The sequence below is a fragment of the Salminus brasiliensis genome, chromosome 14 (assembly GCF_030463535.1).
Source record: "Salminus brasiliensis chromosome 14, fSalBra1.hap2, whole genome shotgun sequence".
Classification (NCBI taxonomy): Eukaryota; Metazoa; Chordata; class Actinopteri; order Characiformes; family Bryconidae; genus Salminus; species Salminus brasiliensis.
In genome coordinates, this window is record NC_132891.1 from 199738 (window position 1) to 219508 (window position 19771).

Here is a 19771-nt window from a genome sequence, read left to right on the forward strand (position 1 = left end):
CGCCGCGTGTGGGTGTTCTGTACATGTGTGTATTATATGTAGTTGAGGGTAAAGCCGGCGAGGTCACACAGCAGGTCTTTATCTGACTTACATAAAGCCTGTCTCTGGCTCTGGGCTGCTGGTTTGGGGTCAGTCAGAGAGAGCACCGTCTCCAATCCTGTTTTGTGAATCGAATGGATTCTGGATTTTACAGACTTGCTGACGACAGGAGGAAAGAACCCGTCCCGCCCGGGAGAGGGATATAAACCCCCTCAGCTCAGAGAGGCCCTGCAGATTCGCCGGCTCCGTCCAGATATGTCAGACTCAGAGAGAGACCAGCCTGTGTCCATTTCCTTCTCCGGCTCGGGGTATCTGGCCACCTATCAGCTGGGAGTCGTCCAGGGCCTTCTGGATAACGCACCCTGGGTTGTTCTCCAGGCACCCAGGTTCTATGGAGCATCTGCGGGGTCTCTGGTGGCAGCGGCGGTGGTGTGTGGAGCAGATATAGGTACTGTACTTTCAGCTCATTATGCTGAGTTTCAGAAATATAAACAGAATTATAATATATATTTAATATTATATAATATTAATCATATTTTTTACTGCAGGTGAGAAAAATCTGAGTTTTGGAATTCAGTCAATTTTACACTGAAGCTCCAACTAAAATACTGTAATAAAAAATGTTGTATATAAGATAAAAAAAGAAATCTAAATTAGTATTAATAAACAATAATAGTTACATATATTAATGTTCATATCATTAAAGATAATTATTCATTATTATTTTACTGAGCTGAGTTCTGCTTTACTGTCATTCCAACTTATTCACATTCAGAGGCATGATAAAGAGGAAGTGACATCATTTCAGCAACGAGGTCAGATCAAAATCTGCTCATCTGGACATTTATCCTGTTTGATCATTTTTTGGTTAATCACGCACAGCATTAATTACAATAATAATAATAGTAATAATAATAATAATGGACAGTTGGACAGTTGGAACTCCTGAGTAAATGTGTATTAGTATTAGTGTATTATTGGCTTTCCTTATGAACAGATGGTGTTAAAACTCTGCCCCACAATGCCCACAACTAATTAGCATGAATTATTTCCTTTGGAAAACTAGTCCCATCTATGAAGGAATAATTCAAAATCAAGAATTAAATCGGATTATTCTGGTCTGAAGCAGAATTAAACCAGATTATTCTGGTCTGAAGCAGAATTAAACCAGATTATTCTGGTCTGAAGCAGAGTGAAAGGGAGTATACCTGTGGTGTGTCTGTGTTCTGTGTCTAGGTCGGGTGAGAGAGGAGATTTTGGCTCTGACTCATGGGTACGTTTTCGGATTCCCGCAGTTTAGCAGGTTAGATCACATCCTGAGGAGAACACTGCCCAAAAATGCTCACCGACTGGCCAACGGCAGACTGCACGTATCCATGACCCGCATCCCAGACGGAAACAACATCATGGTGTCAGAGTTTCACTCCGAGGAGGACCTGATTCGGGTGGGAGTTTGAGCTCTGTGGTTACACTGTGTGTTCTACAGCCAATCACCTTTTATTAGAAAGCCCTAATGAAGCTCGAGCTCCTCCAAGCAGTCCTGCTCAGTGTGTTGTGTGTGTGTGTGTGTGTGTGTGTGTGTGTGTGTGTGTTTCAGGCTCTTCTGTGCAGCTGTTTTGTTCCAGTGTTCTGTGGGATGATTCCTCCTTGCTATAAGGGAGTGGTGGGTAAAGCGAGACAGTTCTAACAGAACAGTGAAAAGTGCATAAAAATCAATCAGGCCGCTCTGATGATCATATTTTTCTGAAATGACAGAGAGAGTAACTGTGTGTGAGGGTTTACCCCGGCCCTATTTAACACACAGGGTGTCATTAGCCAGGGGTGCCCAAACTTTTGAATAAGACTGTATGTGTTCCAGCACTACATAGATGGAGGCTTGACCAACATTCAGCCCACTCAGGACTCCTGCCCCACCCTGACCGTTTCTCCATTTGCCGGAGACGTGGACATCTGTCCGTCTGACGAGTCCACCATCTTCTGCAACCTGGTGGTCAACCAGCTCTCCGTCCAGGCCACCCTGCCCAACTTTGTCAGAGTGGCTAACGCCCTGTTCCCCCGAGACCGAAGGGTGAGCGACTGAGTGTGAGGACAGTGTGTGTGAGTGGAGCTTTGCTTTGGGAAGCAGGAGGTCTGAGTGTTCTGTGTTTCCTCAGGCTTTAAATAAAGCTTTCTACAACGGATACCAGGACACGCTCTACTACCTGCAGCACAGCCGTAAGTCAGAACCCCCTCAGAACCCCCTACCTGCTCTATACACCATATATACTTGATCCAGTAACCACTAACCTGGCGAGCACACCCACAAACACTTTTATGGATTTGAAACTTGTTATTATTAAAAATGGTTTAGAAATCACTAACCTGACAGATACTTCATATCCAGTTCTCACTGCCTTCCACATGCTCCCCCCACAGGAAGTGACATCACTGAGTGCAGGTCACATGTTCTTCATTAAAACTGTTTGCAGATTGGATGTGTTTTGTTAACAGGTAAAACTACATGATAATAGTGAAACTGTCCGATCTGAAGGGTTAATGGAGTGAACAGGGTGACAGGCAGCTTTAACCTTCTTAACCTTCAGTGTAAAAGATTCCTTTCATTTTGGAGCTTTTCTATTGGTCCATTCATCATGAAGTTCTGTGTGATTATAGGTCTCACTGATCCCAAACTGGAGAAATGAAATATAGGCCGGGTCTCCGGAGGTCATTATTTAAAAGGTCTGATTTTAGACTAAGTCTGGTCTGACCGCTCAGTTTAAAGACATTCCCAAGGTCGGACGTTTGTGAAGGTCAGAACTGAGGTTCCTGTGGAACAGCTGTGTGTGTCTGAACCCACAGGCTCCGTGCGCCCCTACCCTGGTTGGGTCTCTGAGCTCGAGCGAGTCGTGGTGAAGCCGGAGGAGTGGGTGCTTCCTCAGCTGGAGTTCACTGAGAAGGAAGCAGAAGTGGAAGCAGAAGAACTGGAGAGCCCCCTAGAGGTGGTTACAGAGGAGAGGAAACAGGCTAAAGTGGACCGACCCATAGGTCAGGACCCTCTGGACACAGCCAGCCGTATAAACCCTCCAGGACAGGCACTGGAAGGTATCATCTGGAGCTCACTCTCCTTTAAAGAAGCCAGATTTATAGTGTACAGTGTAATCTCCTAAACCTCTCTCTCTCTCTCTCTCTCTCTCTCTGTCTCTCTCCCCCCTCTCTCTTTCCCCCTCTCTCTCTCTGTCTCTTTCCCCCTCTCTCTCTGTCTCTCTCCCCCTCTTCCCCCCTCTCTCTCTGTCTCTCTTCCCCTCTCCCCCCCTCTCTCTCTGTCTCTCCCCCCTCTCTCTCTTTCCCCCTCTTCCCCCCCTCTCTTTCCCCCTCTTCCCCTCTCTCTCTCTGTCTCTCTCCCCCTCCCTCTCTCTGTCTCTCTCCCCCTCTCCCCCCCCCTCTCTCTGTCTCTCCCCCCTCTCTCTCTTTCCCCCTCTTCCCCCCCTCTCTTTCCCCCTCTCTCTCTGTCTCTCTCCCCCTCTTCCCCCCCTCTCTCTCTTTCCCCCTCTCTCTCTCTGTCTCTTTCCCCCTCTCTCTCTGTCTCTCTCCCCCTCTTCCCCCCTCTCTCTCTGTCTCTTTCCCCCTCTCCCCCCCTCTCTCTCTGTCTCTCCCCCCTCTCTCTCTTTCCCCCTCTTCCCCCCCTCTCTTTCCCCCTCTTCCCCTCTCTCTCTCTGTCTCTCTCCCCCTCCCTCTCTCTGTCTCTCTCCCCCTCTCCCCCCCCCTCTCTCTGTCTCTCCCCCCTCTCTCTCTTTCCCCCTCTTCCCCCCCTCTCCCCCCCTCTCTCTCTGTCTCCCCCCCTCTCTCTTTCCCCCTCTTCCCCCCTCTTCCCCTCTCTCTCTCTCTCTGTCTCTCTCCCCCTCTCTCTCTCTGTCTCTCTCTCTGTCTCTCCCCCCTCTCTCTCTTTCCCCCTCTTCCCCCCCTCTCCCCCCCCCTCTCTCTTTCCCCCTCTTCCCCCCCCCCCTCTGTGTTTCAGTGCTCATCTGTAATACTGTGGCTCATCTTGGAATGATCAGTATTCTCAGTGTTTATCTGCCGCAGAGAGCCCTGCCATACCTACTCCTACCGCTGTCAGTCATCATCTGGGTGACCACAACTGTCATCAACCGGTACTCAACCGACTGCTTCTTTAGAGTTACAGTATGGCGACAAGGCTAATGTAGCCCTGCTTTCGTCCCCAGTGCCAAAACTCAGAGCTCTTCTCAGAACTCTGGTAGAACCGTGTCTCAGGCATCAGGCAGCGTCTTCATCACCATTAGGTGAAGAACTTTCTGTGAGGAGCTTTTATTAGAGCTTCAGATGTCTGCTTCCCTTCACCTCCACTGTAGAACCACAGCTCTGACTGGGGGAGCTTATCTAGAACCTCCACTGTAGAACTCCAGCTCTGACTGGGGGAGCTTATCTAGAACCTCCACTGTAGAACTCCAGCTCTGACTGGGGGAGCTTATCTAGAACCAAGTCTAGATAAGCCTCAAACTTGCTGTTAACTGCATGCTAATCCAAACATTGCCTTCATTAGCAACTTCGTTAGCATGAATGTTTGCCCATAAACTGAACTAATGGAGTTGTGATGTGCCTCAGGGTCGAGCCGTGGGTCCTCTACGCTTATCAAACGGCTTACTGGCTGTGGCAGGACACCAAGCACATGTTGTGGTTCATCCTCAGCATCATAGTGTCCAGTGTACGAAGAGGGGTACAACACAGGTAAGAGCTCAAACATCCTCTAAAGAGCTGCATGCACAGAAACTCCGAGTGTAGATGATGAGTGTAGACGAGTCTCATCCTCTACTGGGACAAGCTTCATCCACACCTCCTGTTTATCTAGAACGTTTCAATCGTATTTGGTCTCCCAGGCCAGTACTGATGGTGCTCACACACACCATATTCCACACCAGCGGCTTCCAGCGGCTCAGCCAATCAGACTACACACTGATGTCGGATTACAGACGGGTAGACTGAGGAGAGAAGGTCGTGTAGGTCCCCCTCGTGCCAACAAAACAGATCTGACCAGTCGAGGCAGGACTGCACCAGACCTCAGACACCAAGACTAACATTAGCAGCAGATCCTGTAAGTTGTGAGGTGGGCGGGGCCTCCAGGAGCATGACTGAGAGCCCAACTCTGTCGCTGGTTCACCGGTTGTCCTTCCTTGGAGCATTTTTGGTAGGTGCTGCATACTGGAAGGGCACGCCCACAAGACCTGCTTGATGTTCTGGAGATGTTCTGATCCAGTCATTATCTAGAACATCACAGTCTGGTTCTTGTGAAAGTGTCTCAGATTCTTATGCTTGTCCATTTTCCCTGCTTCATCACCTTTATCACCTTCAAGATCTGACTGTTCTTCACTCGCTGACTAATAGATCCACCCCTCGACAGACAGGAGCCGCTGGACCCAGATCCTCAGTGTTCTTCACTGCATGTGTTAGTGGTGCTAATGTTGTGGCTGATTGGTGTATACAGATTATTTCTTGTTAATTCAGTAAATAAATTGAAATGTAGTGCTGGTGGAACTGAACTGAGCTCTCCTCCTCGTTTCAGGATGCTGACGCTCTTTCTCGTCCAAACCAAACATTTGGGAAGCACCACAGGCCAGCTTTCCGTCTCTCCGACCTTCCGGCGTAATCCCTCCATCTCTCCGTCCCTCCATGCTCTCTTCTTCACTCTGGAGATGAGGAGGCGGCAGAGAGAGAGCAAGCAGAACGTACCATAGAACCCTAAAGGAGCAGTTGGTGACAGTCCAAATCCAGTGTTAGTTAGCAAAGTTAGCCTAGCATCTCCTGTGGTAAACTAAAGAAGCTCATGTCAGACACCGAACGTCACTAATAACGAATTCAACTCGCTCAGAGTGAAATCACACTGACTTCAGTACAGAGAGAATCTTCTGGATTCATCAGATCTGAGACGCTACTGACCCCTTATTCCTATCCGGCGCGCTCGCTATAGAGAACACCGCCTGTAAACATCACACACATTTTAATTCATCCAGCTTTCATTTCTTACCATTAAGATTCACCTTCTGAGCAGCTGCTTCTGGGCTCAGGTGGAAACTATGGGATGTTCGTGTTTGCTTCCACTGACACTCTTCCAAATACAGGTGCTACAGAACTGCCACAGAACAACCAGTTTGGTTCTATAAGGAACCGTTAAAGAAATGTGTGAGTGTGTAGAACCTTTTAAAGCCGTAAGGATCCTTCACTTTGTGTACAGGTTCCCCACACTCCCATCTCTGTTACTAACATGGTTCTTAATGGACCCAAACCCTGTTCTCCTGTGGCATCGCTTAAAGAACCAGTTGTAGCACCTTTATTTTTAGGAGTGTAAGATTACTAACTGCTGAGCTTATAGTGTGTGTATGAGTGTATTACTTTATTATTTGATTTGTGTATCATATATATATATATACAGCTCCGGAGGAAATGAAGAGAGCACCTTAATTATATTTATTAAATCTGTATCTCTACGAGTCCGGCAGCTGATTTATTCCAGACATTTCATCAAACAGAGCGGAGTTCTCTGAATTTACAGACTAAGAACCACATAAAGTCCCAACAGCAGTGTGAGAGACTAGTGGAGAGCCGGCCGAGACAGGAGAGCTGTGATTGGCCTTCAAGGTTATTATTTCACCATAGTGATTCTGAATGATCTCAGAGTTCGGATATTAGTACTGTGTTTAAATCTGAATAATAACTTCTTTACTTTATAATTATTATCATCATTTCTTTATATTAGCAGCTGTTTTGAGCCGTTTTCATTTCTGCAAATAAATAAATAAGTAAATGCTGTAAATATATTTTATTTGGAATTTATATTGAAATGTTAATTTCTGTAAACACACTGCCTATAAACAGTACATCCAGAGAAACTGATCATGTAGGGTGGTCTCTTTATTTTTTCCAGAACTGTGTGTGTGTGTGTGTGTGTGTGTGTATATATATATATATATATATATATATATATATATATATATATATATATATATATATATATATATATATATATATACATATACATATATACATATATATATATATATACATATATATATATACATATATATATATATACATATATATATATATACATATATATATATATACATATATATATATATACATATATATATATATACATATATATATATATACACATATATATATATACACACATATATATACACACATTATATATACACACATTATATACACACATATATACATACATATATACATACATATATATATACATATATATATACATATATATATACATATATATACACATATATATATACATATATATATACATATATATATACATATACATATATACATATACATATATACATATATACATATATACATATATACATATATATATATACATATATATATATACATATATATATATACATATATATATATACACACACACATATACATACATACATACATACATACACACACACATATATACACACACATACAGTCATGCCCGAAAGTATTCATACCCCTGTCAAAGTTTGACTTAAATTTACTTTTATTTAACCAGAAATATATAATATATTTTTGCCTGGAAATGACACAGGCATCTCCCAGGAGATAACACGATGATGTACAAGAGGCATCATTGTGGGAAAAAGTATTTCTCAGCTTTTATACACATTTGAACAAAAAGTGGCATGTCCAAAATTATTCATACCCTTCTCAATAATTAATAGAAAAGCCTTTATTGGCTATTACAGCAATCAAACGCTTCCTGTAATTGCTGACCAGCTTTTTGCATGTCTCCACTGGTATTTTTGCCCATTCATCTTTAGTGATGAGCTCCAACTCTTTGAGGTTCGAGGGTCTCCTTGCCATCACCCTGATCTTTAGCTCCCTCCACAGATTCTCATTGGATTCAAGTCAGGACTCTGGCTGGGCCACTGCAAACATTAATGTTTTTGTCTGCTAACCATTTCTTCACCACTTTGGCTGTGTGTTTTGGGTCGTTGTCGTGCTGAAATGTCCACCGGTTCCAAGGCCAAGTTTCTCTGCAGACTGCCTGATGTTGTTGTTGAGAATCTTGATGTATTGCTCTTTTTTCATGGTGCCATTATTACTGTGATCAAGTTCCCTGGTCCATTGGCTGCAAAACACCCCAAAACATTAGGTTCCCACCACCATGTTTGACAGTGGGATGGTGTTCTTAGGGTTGAAGGCTTCTCCTTTTTTACGCCAAATGGTGCACACATCATTGTGGCCAAACAATTCAATTTTTGTTTCATCTGACCATAAACAGAACGCCAGAAGTCTTCTTCTTTGTCCAGATGAGCATTTGCAAAGGTCAAGCGGGCTTTTGTGTGCCTTTTCTGGAGAAGTGGTGTCCTCCTTGGCCTGCGTCCGTGGAACCCAGCAGTGTGCAGTGTCCGTTGAACTGTCTGCCTTGAGATGTCGCCACCAGCAGAGTCCAGATTCACCAGGATGGCCTTGGTGGTGATCCTTGGATTTTTCTTCACCTCTCTCACTATTCTCCTGGCCAGCACAGGTGTCACTTTTGGCTTCCGACCACATCTTCTGAGATTTTCCACAGTGCGGAACTTCTTGTATTTTTTAATAATACTTTGCACTGTAGCCACTGAACTTGAAAACATTTTGATATGGCTTTATAGCCCTTTCCTGACTTGTGAGCCGCCACAATGCACAGCCGCAGGTCCTTAGTGAGCTCCTTTGTCTTAGCCATGACTGTCCACAAACCAACTGCAGAGAGCTGCTGTTTTTCTCCTGTTGAGTTGATTAAAACAGCTGTTCCCAATAGAATCAGGGTAATTAGGATGCTTTAAAACAGCTTGGACTATTTGAATGGTATAGAACTTTGGATTTTCCCATATACTGTGACAGTTTTCAAAGGGTATGAATAATTTTGGACATGCCACTTTTTGTTCAAATGTGTATAAAAGCTGAGAAATACTTTTTCCCCACAATGATGCCTCTTGTACATCATCGTGTTATCTCCTGGGAGATGCCTGTGTCGTTTCAAGGCAAAATATAACTTCTGGTTAAATAAAAGTAAATTTAAGTCAAACTTTGACAGGGGTATGAATACTTTCGGGCATGACTGTATATGTATATATATAAAATTTATAATATATATATAAATAAAATAAAAATAAAATAAAATGTTTTTAAACATGTTTTTAAAGACATGTTTAAAAAAAATAAAAACTAACAGAAATACAAATGTTCTCTTATTAAGAAAAGATCTGGTTCACAGTTAAACAGGAACGCGAGGCAGATGGTAGCGGTGATGTCCGATCAGTTTCGGTCAGACAGTGTGAGCCGTCTTGTGACTCATCAGTTTCCTTTAACCAGGAGACTTTTCCAGGAAAAACACAAATCCCTTTATTCAGCTCATGGCTTCTCCTCGCTGGTAAAGTGAGGGTCATTATTATAAAGAATTGCTGTAAAATCATTCAAATGTGACTAAAATCACAAGATGCAGAATTTCCCCACAGTCCTCCAGGCCATCGGCCCCGGGTTCCCCTAAACTCAGTAGAACAGAACAAACCTCAACTGATCTCCTCACTTCTGAAGTCACAGTGTGTAAAGCTGCAGAACAACCTGTCAAACCTTCAATGCAGATCAGTGGTTTTACACGGCAAAACATTAGACCACTCCCGGATAAAGGCAGTAGTGTAGATGACATGGAATCAGGGCTGCATGTGAAGGTGTTGAGGTGTTTGATGTGGAGAACAGTGAAGTGTAATTTATGGTTACGGGAGGAACGTGCACAACGCACAGTGCAGCGCCCCCTGCTGAGTATGCGAGGCTGTGTAGCTGAGGACCGCTCAGAGTACCCACGCTAACTCCAGTCCACCATCTCCTACAGTGGACACGTTAGCGTCAGGACCACAGAGTGATGGATGAAGGCGGTCTGCTCTGAGGAGCTGGGAAAGCCCCTGAGAGTCCGAAGTAATTCAGACACAGAATGATTCGATTATCTCCAGCCTCAGCTGAGGAGTCCTCAGGGTTCAGCGCCTCATTGATCGGACAGTCGTGTCACAGAAGCTGTGAGATTACAGGAAACCACAGAGAAGCACTTCCTCTGCTGTGTCGCTCTCACGCTCACTACAGCAACCTCCATCAGTCCCTCAGTGACTCAGTGTCCCTCAGTATTACCGAGCCAACACTTTGTCATGTTCAGAGTTCTACTCAGGGTCACTGCTGCACTGTCCTTCCACATCTTCAGCCACCTGCAGAGAGAGCCTTCAGAGTCAGCACAGTCCTCTTTATTCACCAACTGTAACACTGCAGCATTAACACTGTATATCTGAGAGTGTCTGCCTGTAATTAACTCTATATAACATTAGAATAAACCCTAATAAACATAAAGTCAGTGAGAGCGCCTACCTGTAATTAACTCTATATAACATTAGAATAAACCCTAATAAACAGAAAGTCAGTGGTCAGTGAGTGTGTCTACCTGTAATTAACTGTATATAACATTAGAATAAACCCTAATAAACAAAGTCAGTGGTCAGTGAGTGTCTACCTGTAATTAACTCTATATAACATTAGAATAAACCCTAATAAACAAAGTCAGTGGTCAGTGAGAGTGTCTACCTGTAATTAAATCTATAGAACATTAGAATAAACCCTAATAAACAGAAAGTCAGTGAGAGCGCCTACCTGTAATTAACTCTATATAACATTAGAATAAACCCAAATAAACATAAAGTCAGTGGTCAGTGAGAGTGTCTACCTGTAATTAACTCTATATAACATTAGAATAAACCCTAATAAACATAAAGTCAGTGGTCAGTGAGAGTGTCTACCTGTAATTAACTCTATATAACATTAGAATAAACCCTAATAAACAAATTCAGTGGTCAGTGAGAGCGTCTACCTGTAATTAACTCTATATAACATTAGAATAAACCCAAATAAACATAAAGTCAGTGGTCAGTGAGAGTGTCTACCTGTAATTAACTCTATATAACATTAGAATAAACCCTAATAAACATAAAGTCAGTGGTCAGTGAGAGTGTCTACCTGTAATTAACTCTATATAACATTAGAATAAACCCTAATAAACAAATTCAGTGGTCAGTGAGAGCGTCTACCTGTAATTAACTCTATATAACATTAGAATAAACCCTAATAAACATAAAGTCAGTGGTCAGTGAGAGTGTCTACCTGTAATTAACTCTATATAACATTAGAATAAACCCTAATAAACAAATTCAGTGGTCAGTGAGAGCGTCTACCTGTAATTAACTCTATATAACATTAGAATAAACCCAAATAAATATAAAGTCAGCGGTCAGTGAGAGTGTCTACCTGTAATTAACTCTATATAACATTAGAATAAACCCTAATAAACAAAGTCAGTGGTCAGTGAGAGTGTCTACCTGTAATTAACTCTATATAACATTAGAATAAACCCTAATAAACAAATTCAGTGGTCAGTGAGAGCGTCTACCTGTAATTAACTCTATATAACATTAGAATAAACCCTAATAAACATAAAGTCAGTGGTCAGTGAGAGCGTCTACCTGTAATTAACTCTATATAACATTAGAATAAACCCACATAAACATAAAGTCAGTGGTCAGTGAGAGTGTCTACCTGTAATTAACTCTATATAACATTAGAATAAACCCTAATAAACATAAAGTCAGTGGTCAGTGAGAGTGTCTACCTGTAATTAACTCTATATAACATTAGAATAAACCCTAATAAACAAATTCAGTGGTCAGTGAGAGCGTCTACCTGTAATTAACTCTATATAACATTAGAATAAACCCAAATAAATATAAAGTCAGCGGTCAGTGAGAGTGTCTACCTGTAATTAACTCTATATAACATTAGAATAAACCCTAATAAACAAAGTCAGTGGTCAGTGAGAGTGTCTACCTGTAATTAACTCTATATAACATTAGAATAAACCCTAATAAACATAAAGTCAGTGGTCAGTGAGAGTGTCTACCTGTAATTAACTCTATATAACATTAGAATAAACCCTAATAAACAAATTCAGTGGTCAGTGAGAGCGTCTACCTGTAATTAACTCTATATAACATTAGAATAAACCCAAATAAATATAAAGTCAGCGGTCAGTGAGAGTGTCTACCTGTAATTAACTCTATATAACATTAGAATAAACCCTAATAAACAAAGTCAGTGGTCAGTGAGAGTGTCTACCTGTAATTAACTCTATATAACATTAGAATAAACCCTAATAAACATAAAGTCAGTGGTCAGTGAGAGTGTCAACCTGTAATTAACTCTATATAACATTAGAATAAACCCTAATAAACATAAAGTCAGTGGTCAGTGAGAGCGTCTACCTGTAATTAACTCTATATAACATTAGAATAAACCCTAATAAACATAAAGTCAGTGACTATGTTATATACAGTGTTAAAGGATAAATCGGGGGTCTGGGGGGGGGGGGGGGGGGGGTTGTGCTGAGTGTGAGGAACAGAAGTGAGATGAGGAACTAACACACAGCTGTGGTCTGATGCTCACACCGCCTACACACTGCTACAGCTCGAACCGCTGCTTACTTTCTATTCAGTATCCTATCACACAGTCTACTGAACTCCACCCCTGATTGGTCCCTCAAGTCCGTACCTGCTTGTGGGCGGAGCATATCTGTGTGAATCGGTCCTGAAGGTACTGGTTTCCAAAGCCCATGATGCGACTCACGGCCTGATTGGAGAGACCGGCCACTTTAGCGGTGAAGTCCAGAGTGAACGCAAGCTGGACCAGCTCCGGGGCAGTGTGTGAGACCCGGTCTGCAGGCTGGGGGATCTGGGCGAGGTAGCGGTCAGCGAGCTGCTGGAAGGAACCGTATGAGAGCCGCTGGAGGAACGAGTGTACACTACTGTTCCTCCTAATCTGAACAGAGAATCACATCAAGCTTCATTACAGCGCGGCGGTGAGGGCCTCTCAGTGGAGCTGTGCGGGGCAGAGATTCAGGCACGGACACTGAGCTGCTTCCCATCATTTTTATAGACGTTATTTATTATAGTCAGATGCAAACGTACAGGGTCACATTCTGTCTACCGCTGATGCACATTTTAATACTCAATTACTGTTTATTTACTTAACAAATTTAAAATAGTAAATCACTGGGATGTTTAAATCTGATCAATTCAGTTAATAGAAATTGTGTGGAGAGAAATGACATTCGTTATAGTTTATTATAAGTATATAAGTATATTAAAGGGGTTAAAAACTCATCTGACTATATAATATAATATATCACTGCTGTCCTGCTAAAACCTCGAATCTCCAACCTTCTTAACTTTCAATGAAAGGCAATGTAAAAGGTCGTCTTCCAGGTAATTTTGGAGCATTTCTATTGGGCGGTTCATCATGAAACTCATGAATTCAGTATAAAGAACCACTGTCAGATTCATATTATGGAGGAAAGTGAAAAACGGCAGGAATGGAGATACAGGGTTGTTTTGCAGGACCGTGATGACGTGTATTCAAATCATTTCAGCAGATATAAATACTCACCTTCTCATCGATGGCGTCTCCCTGCTGCTTCAGCAGACTGATAATCCTCTCAACGGCATCATCTGGAAACACCAACACAACATCAACAGCAAACACCAACACCAACACAACACAAAGGTCTTCCTGCACTCAGCGCTCACACACTTTTACTTCCTCATCAGCGTATTTTTAAATAATCAGCACAAACGGAACTTGGCCGAAATCTGAGCTTCGTTGTCAGGTCAGGTGTTTACACCTGAACACTTCCTCCATGTGTTTGTTTAGCTGGTCTGTGGAGGACCGCTCACCTGGAGCAGCAGCAGCAGCAGCAGTACAGTGACCTCCACTAGCTTCTCCATCTGGACTCGTCTTCACTTCCTTCACGATGCGCTCCAGCTCCGCCGACACCTTCTCAAAGTATGAGCTGGTGGGCTCCACACTAACAGCTGTACAGCAAACACTCAATCACACACTCTTATTTATTTTATTATTATTCATTTTTTAAATTTAATTCATTAATTAATTCATTCTGTTTTAATTCATTTCTTTTCCTTTTCATTTTATTTCTTAATATTATTAATAATTAAACAAAACCAATATTGAAAGCTGTTTGAATGTTTAGTGTAATGTTCTATGTGTGACAGCTGCTATATGAATGACACGGTTAGTAAAACCACCATCATGTCTAATATTGTTATTATACATTATGAGGCTGTACATAAAGAGGATTCATCATTTGTAGATTAAAATAATTAAAGTCATAAACTCACCGTTTGGAAGTCTGACCACATCCTCCGGAGTGAGAGTGGCTTTTTTCAGAGACTCTGACCTCTCCACGCTCCGGAACGAAAGCCTCCTGAAGGAGTGCTTCTTCCTCACCGCTCTGGAAGTCTCTTCAGCTCTCAGCTGGGAGGAGTGAGGCTCAGGTTTGGGAGATGGAGCTTCTGTCTTAGTTTCAGATCCCTTCTTGTGGAACCAGCTGAGGAACGCCCTAAGGAATGACTTCCTTGCTGGTTCTGGACTTCTCCTGGCCTTCCATCCCACATCTCCACCGGAGAGCTTGGATGATGGAAGTGTGCAGTCGGGCCGAGGAGGTTTTGGAGACTCTGTGGTCTTCAGGATCTTCTCGATGGACAGCCGGTGAGTGGAGCTGTCGCTGGAGGCCCGTCTGGCCTGAGCGCCTCCGGTGGTCAGAGTCACCCACTTCCGGGGCTTCGGCCGCTGCTTCCGCAGCCCACCGGCGTCGTTCAGACTGAGACTGCGCTTCACATAAACCTCCAGCAGCCGGCAGGTGGACCTCTGGTCGAAAAACAGCAGCTGACGAGCCGCAGCGGAGCGGGTACGGTCAGGCATCTTTGGTGGGATTCCTGTGTCACAGGATGAGGAAAGAGAAGACGATGAAGAAAAAGCAGCAGAGTAGAGTCACACACTGATCACTTTAACCCCTAGTCTCACTTTAAGACCCCTTACTCAATAATGACTCATTAACTACTGCTAATTATTCAGTAAATCCTACAAAAACTAATCTGGAACTTTGATTAAGAAACAAGCAGCCTAACAGAAGCACGGCCCGAAACAGGCCCAAACAGAGCAAACACTCAAAACGATAACCTCACTGTTCTGATATAAATACAATATGTAGAGGTTTATAGGTATAACTAATTAATTATATACACACACACACACACACACACTGCTATATACTGTAATGTTCTGGTTTGTTGTTTGTTTGTAAATTAAGAGAATTAAAATACTGTGCTTCTCTCTAGAGGAAACTACTTATTTACACAGAAAGAGAACACCTGATTCACCATCACTAAGCCCTGATTCACCATCACTAAAGCCCTGATTGACCATCACTAAAGCCCTGATTGACCATCACTAAAGCCCTGATTGACCATCACTAAAGCCCTGATTCACCACCACTAAAGCCCTGATTCACCATCACTAAAGCCCTGATTCACCACCACTAAAGCCCTGATTCACCACCACTAAAGCCCTGATTCACCACCACTAAAGCCCTGATTCACCATCACTAAAGCCCTGATTCACCATCACTAAAGCCCTGATTGACCACCACTAAAGCCCTGATTCACCACCACTAAAGCCCTGATTCACCACCACTAAAGCCCTGATTCACCATCACTAAAGCCCTGATTCACCATCACTAAAGCCCTGATTCACCATCACTAAAGCCCTGATTGACCATCACTAAAGCCCTGATTCACCACCACTAAAGCCCTGATTCACCACCACTAAAGCCCTGATTGACCATCACTAAGCCCTGATTCACCACCACTAAAGCCCTGATTCACCATCACTAAAGCCCTGATTCACCATCACTAAAGCCCTGATTCACCATCACTAAGCCCTGATTCACCATCACTAAAGCCCTGATTCACCACCATTAAGCCCTGATTCACCACCATTAAGCCCTGATTCACCACCATTAAGCCCTGATTCACCATCACTAAAGCCCTGATTCACCATCACTAAAGCCCTGATTCACCATCACTAAAGCCCTGATTCACCATCACTAAAGCCCTGATTCACCACCACTAAAGCCCTGATTCACCACCACTAAAGCCCTGATTCACCACCACTAAAGCCCTGATTCACCACCACTAAAGCCCTGATTCACCATCACTAAAGCCCTGATTCACGATCACTAAAGCCCTGATTCACCACCACTAAAGCCCTGATTGACCATCACTAAAGCCCTGATTCACCACCACTAAAGCCCTGATTCACCACCACTAAAGCCCTGATTCACCATCACTAAAGCCCTGATTGACCATCACTAAAGCCCTGATTCACCACCACTAAAGCCCTGATTCACCACCACTAAAGCCCTGATTGACCATCACTAAAGCCCTGATTGACCATCACTAAAGCCCTGATTGACCATCACTAAAGCCCTGATTCACCACCACTAAAGCCCTGATTCACCATCACTAAAGCCCTGATTCACCATCACTAAAGCCCTGATTCACCACCACTAAAGCCCTGATTCACCATCACTAAAGCCCTGATTCACCATCACTAAAGCCCTGATTCACCATCACTAAAGCCCTGATTCACCACCACTAAAGCCCTGATTCACCACCACTAAAGCCCTGATTCACCACCACTAAAGCCCTGATTCACCATCACTAAAGCCCTGATTGACCACCACTAAAGCCCTGATTCACCATCACTAAAGCCCTGATTGACCACCACTAAGCCCTGATTCACCATCACTAAAGCCCTGATTCACCATCACTAAAGCCCTGATTCACCACCACTAAAGCCCTGATTCACCATCACTAAAGCCCTGATTCACCACCACTAAAGCCCTGATTCACCATCACTAAAGCCCTGATTCACCACCACTAAAGCCCTGATTCACCACCACTAAGCCCTGATTCACCACCATTAAGCCCTGATTCACCACCACTAAAGCCCTGATTGACCACCACTAAAGCCCTGATTCACCACCACTAAAGCCCTGATTGACCACCACTAAAGCCCTGATTCACCACCACTAAAGCCCTGATTCACCATCACTAAAGCCCTGATTCACCATCACTAAAGCCCTGATTCACCATCACTAAAGCCCTGATTGACCACCATTAAGCCCTGATTCACCATCACTAAAGCCCTGATTCACCATCACTAAAGCCCTGATTCACCATCACTAAAGCCCTGATTCACCATCACTAAAGCCCTGATTCACCATCACTAAAGCCCTGATTCACCATCACTAAAGCCCTGATTCACCATCACTAAAGCCCTGATTCACCACCACTAAAGCCCTGATTCACCACCACTAAAGCCCTGATTCACCATCACTAAAGCCCTGATTCACCATCACTAAAGCCCTGATTCACCACCACTAAAGCCCTGATTCACCACCACTAAAGCCCTGATTGACCACCACTAAAGCCCTGATTCACCATCACTAAAGCCCTGATTCACCATCTCTAAAGCCCTGATTGACCATCACTAAAGCCCTGATTCACCACCACTAAAGCCCTGATTGACCACTACTAAAGCCCTGATTCACCACCACTAAAGCCCTGATTGACCACCACTAAAGCCCTGATTGACCACCACTAAAGCCCTGATTCACCATCACTAAAGCCCTGATTGACCATCACTAAAGCCCTGATTGACCACCACTAAGCCCTGATTCACCACCACTAAGCCCTGATTCACCACCACTAAAGCCCTGATTCACCACCACTAAAGCCCTGATTGACCATCACTAAAGCCCTGATTGACCATCACTAAAGCCCTGATTGACCACCACTAAGCCCTGATTCACCACCACTAAGCCCTGATTCACCACCATTAAGCCCTGATTGACCATCACTAAAGCCCTGATTCACCATCACTAAAGCCCTGATTCACCATCACTAAAGCCCTGATTGACCATTACTAAAGCCCTGATTCACCACCACTAAAGCCCTGATTCACCACCACTAAAGCCCTGATTCACCATCACTAAGCCCTGATTCACCACCACTAAAGCCCTGATTCACCACCACTAAAGCCCTGATTCACCACCACTAAAGCCCTGATTCACCACCACTAAAGCCCTGATTCACCACCACTAAAGCCCTGATTGACCATCACTAAAGCCCTGATTGACCACCACTAAGCCCTGATTGACCACCACTAAAGCCCTGATTCACCATCACTAAAGCCCTGATTGACCATTACTAAAGCCCTGATTCACCACCACTAAAGCCCTGATTCACCACCACTAAAGCCCTGATTGACCATCACTAAAGCCCTGATTCACCACCATTAAGCCCTGATTGACCATCACTAAAGCCCTGATTCACCACCACTAAAGCCCTGATTCACCACCACTAAAGCCCTGATTGACCATCACTAAAGCCCTGATTCACCACCATTAAGCCCTGATTGACCATCACTAAAGCCCTGATTCACCACCACTAAAGCCCTGATTCACCACCACTAAAGCCCTGATTCACCACCACTAAGCCCTGATTGACCATCACTAAAGCCCTGATTCACCACCACTAAAGCCCTGATTGACCATCACTAAAGCCCTGATTCACCACCATTAAGCCCTGATTGACCATCACTAAAGCCCTGATTCACCATCACTAAAGCCCTGATTGACCATCACTAAAGCCCTGATTGACCACCACTAAGCCCTGATTGACCACCACTAAAGCCCTGATTCACCATCACTAAAGCCCTGATTGACCATTACTAAAGCCCTGATTCACCACCACTAAAGCCCTGATTCACCACCACTAAAGCCCTGATTGACCATCACTAAAGCCCTGATTCACCACCATTAAGCCCTGATTGACCATCACTAAAGCCCTGATTCACCACCACTAAAGCCCTGATTCACCACCACTAAAGCCCTGATTCACCACCACTAAAGCCCTGATTCACCACCACTAAGCCCTGATTGACCATCACTAAAGCCCTGATTGACCATCACTAAAGCCCTGATTCACCACCATTAAGCCCTGATTGACCACCACTAAAGCCCTGATTGACCATCACTAAAGCCCTGATTCACCACCATTAAGCCCTGATTGACCATCACTAAAGCCCTGATTCACCATCACTAAAGCCCTGATTCACCACCATTAAGCCCTGATTGACCATCACTAAAGCCCTGATTCACCATCACTAAAGCCCTGATTCACCACCACTAAAGCCCTGATTCACCATCACTAAAGCCCTGATTCACCATCACTAAAGCCCTGATTGACCATCACTAAAGCCCTGATTCACCATCACTAAAGCCCTGATTCACCACCATTAAGCCCTGATTGACCATCACTAAAGCCCTGATTGACCATCACTAAAGCCCTGATTCACCACCACTAAAGCCCTGATTCACCATCACTAAAGCCCTGATTGACCACCATTAAGCCCTGATTGACCATCACTAAAGCCCTGATTCACCACCACTAAAGCCCTGATTCACCACCACTAAAGCCCTGATTGACCATCACTAAAGCCCTGATTCACCACCATTAAGCCCTGATTGACCATCACTAAAGCCCTGATTCACCATCACTAAAGCCCTGATTCACCACCACTAAAGCCCTGATTGACCATCACTAAAGCCCTGATTGACCACCACTAAGCCCTGATTCACCACCACTAAGCCCTGATTCACCACCACTAAAGCCCTGATTCACCACCACTAAAGCCCTGATTGACCACCACTAAAGCCCTGATTCACCACCAT

The 19771-nt window shown here is 43.8% G+C and overlaps 2 protein-coding genes across 2 annotated transcripts in view; one reads left to right on the forward strand and one right to left on the reverse strand.

Annotated features, from left to right (window-relative positions):
- The first annotated feature begins 294 nt into the window (after positions 1-294).
- pnpla1 (patatin-like phospholipase domain containing 1) lies at positions 295-5960 on the forward strand. The gene is made up of 9 exons (XM_072697293.1): positions 295-487; positions 1276-1484; positions 1637-1702; positions 1898-2107; positions 2193-2253; positions 2878-3120; positions 4034-4166; positions 4639-4761; positions 5594-5960. The coding sequence occupies exons 1-9, from the start codon at positions 295-297 to the stop codon at positions 5763-5765; spliced, it is 1410 nt and encodes a 469-aa protein (XP_072553394.1). The 3' UTR covers positions 5766-5960.
- Positions 5961-9616: 3656 nt separating this feature from the next.
- Positions 9617-19771, reverse strand: part of LOC140577193 (uncharacterized) — a 10855-nt gene continuing 700 nt past the window's right edge. The window contains exons 2-6 of the mRNA XM_072697038.1: positions 14313-14909; positions 13851-13988; positions 13564-13625; positions 12670-12936; positions 9617-10286 (exon numbers count right to left, since the gene is read on the reverse strand). Of these exons, the coding sequence (XP_072553139.1) occupies positions 10242-10286; positions 12670-12936; positions 13564-13625; positions 13851-13988; positions 14313-14895 (1095 nt within the window). The 5' untranslated portion in view covers positions 14896-14909 and the 3' untranslated portion in view covers positions 9617-10241. The remainder of the gene's footprint in view (positions 10287-12669; positions 12937-13563; positions 13626-13850; positions 13989-14312; positions 14910-19771) is intronic.

What these genes read in the sequence shown, in the direction of transcription:
- pnpla1 (XM_072697293.1), top strand. Translation starts at nt 295, where the DNA reads ATGTCAGACTCAGAGAGAGACCAGCCTGTGTCCATTTCCTTCTCCGGC. An exon ending in CCGAGGAGGACCTGATTCGG is followed by an intron (nt 1,485 to 1,636) that starts GTGGGAGTTTGA and finishes TGTGTGTTTCAG; the next exon opens with GCTCTTCTGTGCAGCTGTTT. An exon ending in ACCACAACTGTCATCAACCG is followed by an intron (nt 4,167 to 4,638) that starts GTACTCAACCGA and finishes GATGTGCCTCAG; the next exon opens with GGTCGAGCCGTGGGTCCTCT.